A 6,000-nucleotide genomic window follows, 5' to 3' on the forward strand; every position below is an offset into this window, starting at 1 on the left:
CTTTATTATTAGCATGCGTAGCTACATATTCAACGAGAAGTACTCTGAGAGCACAAACCTCTGCCAAGGCAGGTTTGGGCCGTATTTACTTTTAAGGGAATAATTTTGTATTTTGTATATATTCATTTTGATTTCTTTGTATTTTAAATGTACTTTAAAAAGGTTGTAATGCAGCAAAACTCAGATAAGGGTAGCATGACACATGTTTACTTGGATTACTTGTTTGCTTTTTACCTTGAGTAGATAATAGGATAATAAGTATTGGTTAGTACATAACTGGACATGAATAACTTGAGCTTATTATATAATATTCTACTACAGTATATTTCTAGCTAACTAGGCAGCTCATTCTCTTTCCCTTGACAATACATTCTTTAAAAGATAAAATGCATTTTGGGATCATCTTGAAAGAAATGTGTAAGTGAGATCAAACTATCTGGTTCTGCCGGAGGTTTCTTCCAGTTAAACGGGAGTTTTTCCTTCTCACTGTCGCCAAGTGCTTGCTCATAGGGGGTCGTTTTGACTGCTGGTTTTTCTCTGTAATTATTGTAGGGTCTTTACTTTATAATATAGTGCCTTGAGACAACTGTTGTGATTTGGCGCTTTATAAATAAAATTGAATGAACTGATATTTAGAATCCCAAGATACAAGTATCAGCTCATTAAAGATGCCAATACAAACACCTTGAATAAGAGGTCAGAAGACCAAAGTATCATAATATTTAGAATCCCCATATATCATTCCCTATAGCCATTTATGTTAAGACAAACACTGGCAGTAAGAAACATACAGTAGTTTTAGCTCTATATAGCATTATTATCACTTTGACCTACAGATCAATCTATTGACCTTGAAGGAGAGGTGAGAGGTTAAATGTGACATAATATTTTAAGCCTTTATACAGTATGGTACTTTCTATATATTGGCTATACACACCACACTTACAAGAATCGTAGTTTCTAAGTTTTAAGGCTTTTTCCAATCCAAAAAGTAATTAAGTTGAACTTGAAGACCTTGGTGGACGTAAGCCAAATTCTGATGGACTGTTAGCATGACCCCACTCTATACCCCTACAAAGTTTTATCAGAATTCATTTAAAACATTGAGCTATTGTGTTTACAGACTAACATGCATGGAGGTAACACTAGCCATACAGTTGTCCTCAGTGAACAGAAGACATATATATGCATATATACATATAGTATTCAAGAGCTAAAACACAGCCTACATGAAACACAGCGTGTTTCATGTAGGCTGTGTTATAACACAGGCGTAACATGAAACACCCTGACACTGTTTTATCATTTTGACTCACCATATTATGAGACCTGTGATGATGGCGACCCAGGTGACACAGCAGGTATCAGGCCTTTTGGTGTCTTCGTCGATATCCCTGTAGCAGCAGCACAAGCACACCGCGTATACCGCCAGAACCAGCAGGCTCACACCAAGACCAGCTGCACCAACACATGCTAGAATTATCAAAGACTGAGGCAGAAGTGTGGAGAGGAAAAAAGTGCCAGAAAAAACAGAGATGCCATCTGTTAAACTCATGATTAAGATGTGATTTTACCCTGAAAAATATGTCAAGTGCTCTTCAGCAGATTGCTTCTGCAAATATCAAAGAGTCAAAGAGTGTGTGTGGTCTTAGAATGTCAGGTTAGCTGACCCCAACGCCCGAAAGGTCGCCTGAGTGAAAAGGACTCATCAGTATTAAACAAACACTCGTGTAGAGATATCTCTAAGGTAGCGTTTAGCCATCTCATTTATATCATCAGCATTATCGCTGCTGATTACAACATGCGACAAAGAGGATTGAAACACTGGGTGGAGGCAGATCCCAGAGAACCTTGATTATACTGCCAAGTGCCAAAGCAGAACATGAACTGTGGCTTAGAGGAAAACAGAAATTATTTGAGGCGGTAGGAGGGGGCATCATGTGACACAAAAGGCTTTCATTAAGTCTTGTGATTTCTGAGTGAAAAAAATATTTGTACGCCAGAAGGATGGACTGAAAAAGGAAACCATTGACTGAGAAAAACCACAGGTTTTTGTTGTTGTTGTTGTTTATTTTATTTCGTTGCCTGTTTCCAGACACACTATCACTGCACATCCACCACAGTCATAAAAAAATTGGGGCCTGTATAAAGACTTTCTAAAGTCACCACAAGCATCCATATTGAGGTTGGCTGATACTTGCAGCCTGTTCTCAGTTTTGGAACAAAAGCATTAAGTCCAGAAAATCCCTGGAGTTTATCATTGCTAAGAAAATTGTGCGAGTTCAAACGCATAACATCTGAACTCTTGGTTAGTTCAAAACAAGCCCAAGAAAAGCAAGACCTTGATTTTACTTGCAAATAATAAGTGCTGGAAGTTTTAATGCCCACAAGCTCACACCATCTCTTTCTGGCTGACTAAGCAGAGCGATTCCATGACTACAATGTCTGTGACTAATTATTCCATTTGGAGGCATTGACACTGTGACTGAATTTAAATGATATTGTTTTGCATATTCTAACAAGGTCCTTCATTGTTCAAACTCTGTTCCAAGTAAAGTCATGCTGAGCCCCAAATTGCTTTTACTTTCTGCAAACAAATAAGTTAGCATTTGATATATTTTACTTTCATACCAGGTCCTCAGACATTCAACCTGAGGTAGAGCAACTTAAAACCAAACCAAAAATGTCCAAAGAATCACAGCATAATATAAACTATATCAGTGGCATTTAGATACACACTACTTTACAATCCACATTTACAAAAAACCCTATAAATTATGCCCAAATGAGCAATTCCAAAGCAAAACAAACACTAATAGCTCACAGCTCCCATGTTACAAATGTAGCTTTACAAAACTAGTCAATAGAATAATGGTGCCAGCTAAGTGGCTCCACCTTAGTTGGCACCCTCACCAAACACTTAATCCAATAATTTCCCTGTTGTTTTTTGAGGACACTGTTAGTGAGTATCATGCTGCTGTGTCATGTCCTTGATGGTTTCAGATTTGATGGGGTTTTCTGTCCCTATAACTCAGTTCAGGGCCCTCATAATATGACATTGCTAGTTCCACTCATTCTTCTAATTTTCCACTCAATTGTTTTTGTAATTAGACATTTAGGCACTTCAATTTCCACCTAATGCATTGTCACAATAAGGCAACAGATGCAGAAGAGAGGGGAAAAAAACGTGAGACAGAAAACAATTATGGTACGGTCATTCATCACAAGGTCATTGATCTTTTATCTTCCAAAAAAAGAGTGTTTGTATAAAGTAGGCTTAAGTGTGCCTGTCTAATTTAATTAAAAAGCAGGCAAGGAGCCTTTAAAAATGTGTTTGTAGCTGCTCTGCATTTTCCACTTTTCTCTAAAGAAAAGTGGACCAGCAAATCAAATGAGCACTGCTAATTACTTTCAGGATTCAGAGACTGTGCAAGAGCCTCAAGACTATCTGTGGTTTGACAGTGAGTAGTGATCAATTGAGCTAATGTGACACTATTGGAACTCAGTGATGGGATCAATAGAAGACTGTATAATAAGGGACCAAAAGGAGACGGTTCTTGGTGATGAATTATAAATTCATAAAAGACCTGGGGTCCAATGAGGATGCAATACCCGTTTTGAAATGCTTTCTGTATTTTATTTTATTTTTAGAAGATAGCTGAGAAAATAACTGGTACAAGAAGCTTGTCTTTGTACGCTAGATTAAAATATTAATGAATGTTTTTAATTATATCTGTAAACAGTAATTTATGTCACAAAACAAATTAAGTGACCACAAGGTTTTCATTTACTGGCATAAATGAACTAGTGCAATGTTCATAGTCTGGCTCATATGAACTTCATTATTAGAATTTAGTTCAGGCCTGTCAAACCATTCTCACTAGTTTGTGAGGATATATTCAAGGACAAACTGTCACCTCTCACATGGAGTTGCCTTTATTATTATGTTTTAGCCGATAAAACATAATAAATATACAAATGAAATTGTGTTAAATGTGTTGAAGACAAAATAATACCTTTCTAAATTCTGTACACACACAGAAAACACACACCTGAATATTGTTGTTTACAGTATGTGCCTGCTTAGTTAATACAGGTCATGTGTCCTGTCATGTGAGAGCTGCAGGACGGCGTAAGTTCCAAACTCTCCAATATCTCGATCAGAGTGATCTCAGAGTGCGTCTATAGAAAAACTACATGTAACCAAAGTAGTCTGCCTAGTATTTGTAGGACGGCATATCTAAATATGCGCACTACTGCTTTTGGAAGCCTCTGATGGACAGCAGAACAGATTTTCTAGTGAGATTATTTTGAAAATACGTGCGTGTCTACCCGCAAGTACAGTTACTAACCTGCTGATAGCTCGCCTCCTCTGGTTTGAAAGTGCTGTCGACCGTCTGGAAAAAGAAATTGAAGTGAGGGAAATTGTGCAGCCAGTAAGTCCACCATGGAGCAACATAATCAAGCCTTGCAGTAGCCATTACTACTGCTTGAAAAGTCAATCACCAAAAACCACTGACGGCAGGCTTCCTTCAGAGACGCTGGCAGTCAAATATTCCCGGGTTTGGTTAAAAGTTAAAAAAAAAAAAAAAAAAAAAAAAAACACCCATAAAATAATGAATAAACTAAAGAAATACATAAACTATAAAAGAAACGCTACTTTTTGTAAAGGTTAAAACTACCCGCAGACTAATGGGCTATAACATTGCCCCGAAGTCTCAAAGCAAAAGTTCTCCTTTTGGCTGATTGTCACGGTTTCCCACATCGGCTCCCATAGTTATGAATGAGCTGTTGTGTTACAACTAAAAAACATATATATACAGTGTGGGCCACACACTTGCATCCGAGACAAGAGATCGCGTGACGACACGAACCTGCCTCCTTTAGAAGGCGTGACAACTACTAAGTAGAGTGGGAAAGGCCCACGCCCTTAAGACGCTCATGTTTCCTGCTGACCTCCTGCACTGGAAAACGCACCGGGGGAGGGGGGGGGGGGGCAACGAAACTACAGCATGTAAGTTTAAAAAGAGAGAGAACACGTCACAGGTTGCTCTACGAGCACGTTAATAGCATGCACTGCCCACTCTCTCTTTTAAAATGTATTTATTTATTTATTTTCATCGTCGCAGGACGAACCTCTAAACTGTATCGCACTAAAACTGCTTCACAGAGAGAAGAAGCTCTGAATTCCATCTGCCCTGAACTTGTGACTGCTGGTGAGGCTACAGAGGCAGTCACTGCACTATTTATGACTTCTGCTGTTAATGTCTGACCTCTTGTGGACAATGAGGCGCACTGAGGTGAACGAAGTAACGAGCACGGTAATGAGCTTCTGCAGCCACTGCCACAGACTGTTGGCTTGGCTTTTATTTACAGTGTGATAGTTTTTTCTTCTCCCTTTTCTCTCTCTCTCTCTCTCTTTCTTTTTTTTCCAGTGGTGGAAGCTGCACTTATACCTCTATCATAATCACTAGACAAAATAAATATAAATTTGCAGGGATTTATTGAAGTCGTGGAGCCTGGCCCGGTTTTTCTAAGTGTCTTAGAGCACAGTTTGGGGATTGTGCATTAGGAAGTGACGTGGATACCGGTGTCCAGCGGGGAGAACTGTGTCACAGTAATTATCATGTGTTAAGCATTATCTGTTAAGCGCATGAAAGACAGCAAATAAACAAAAAATAAGGAATGGAAACATTAACTAAACAATCATATGACGTATACTTGAATCGTGGAATACAGCATATATAGTGTATAATATATTATGAATTGCTTGTTTTTTTTTTAAAGTAAAGGCCTTTTATAAAAAAAAAAAAAATTGTTGATGTCAATGTTGCCAGCACAACAGAACTGTGTGCAATAGCATCACTTCATGGTCTAATGGTTAAAAGCCTTGTAAAATCACCCACATAAAATACGCCTTTGGCAGATAAAAGGGAAGATTAAAATAAGTCAAATGCATTTCGCTCTGAGGAGCGCTTGTTTTATCAGCATGGAGTACAG

At 38.3% G+C, this 6,000-nt stretch overlaps 1 protein-coding gene across 1 annotated transcript in view; it reads right to left on the reverse strand.

Moving 5' to 3' along the window:
* ttyh2l (tweety homolog 2, like) overlaps positions 1–4,565 on the reverse strand; it is a 29,245-nt gene extending 24,680 nt beyond the window's left edge. Inside the window, exons 1-2 of the mRNA XM_030734866.1 lie at positions 4,353–4,565; positions 1,317–1,489 (exon numbers count right to left, since the gene is read on the reverse strand). Of these exons, the coding sequence (XP_030590726.1) occupies positions 1,317–1,489; positions 4,353–4,481 (302 nt within the window). The 5' untranslated portion in view covers positions 4,482–4,565. The remainder of the gene's footprint in view (positions 1–1,316; positions 1,490–4,352) is intronic.
* Between the last annotated feature and the right edge of the window lie 1,435 nt (positions 4,566–6,000).

Source organism: Archocentrus centrarchus, chromosome 8 (genome assembly GCF_007364275.1).
Source record: "Archocentrus centrarchus isolate MPI-CPG fArcCen1 chromosome 8, fArcCen1, whole genome shotgun sequence".
Lineage (NCBI taxonomy): Eukaryota > Metazoa > Chordata > Actinopteri > Cichliformes > Cichlidae > Archocentrus > Archocentrus centrarchus.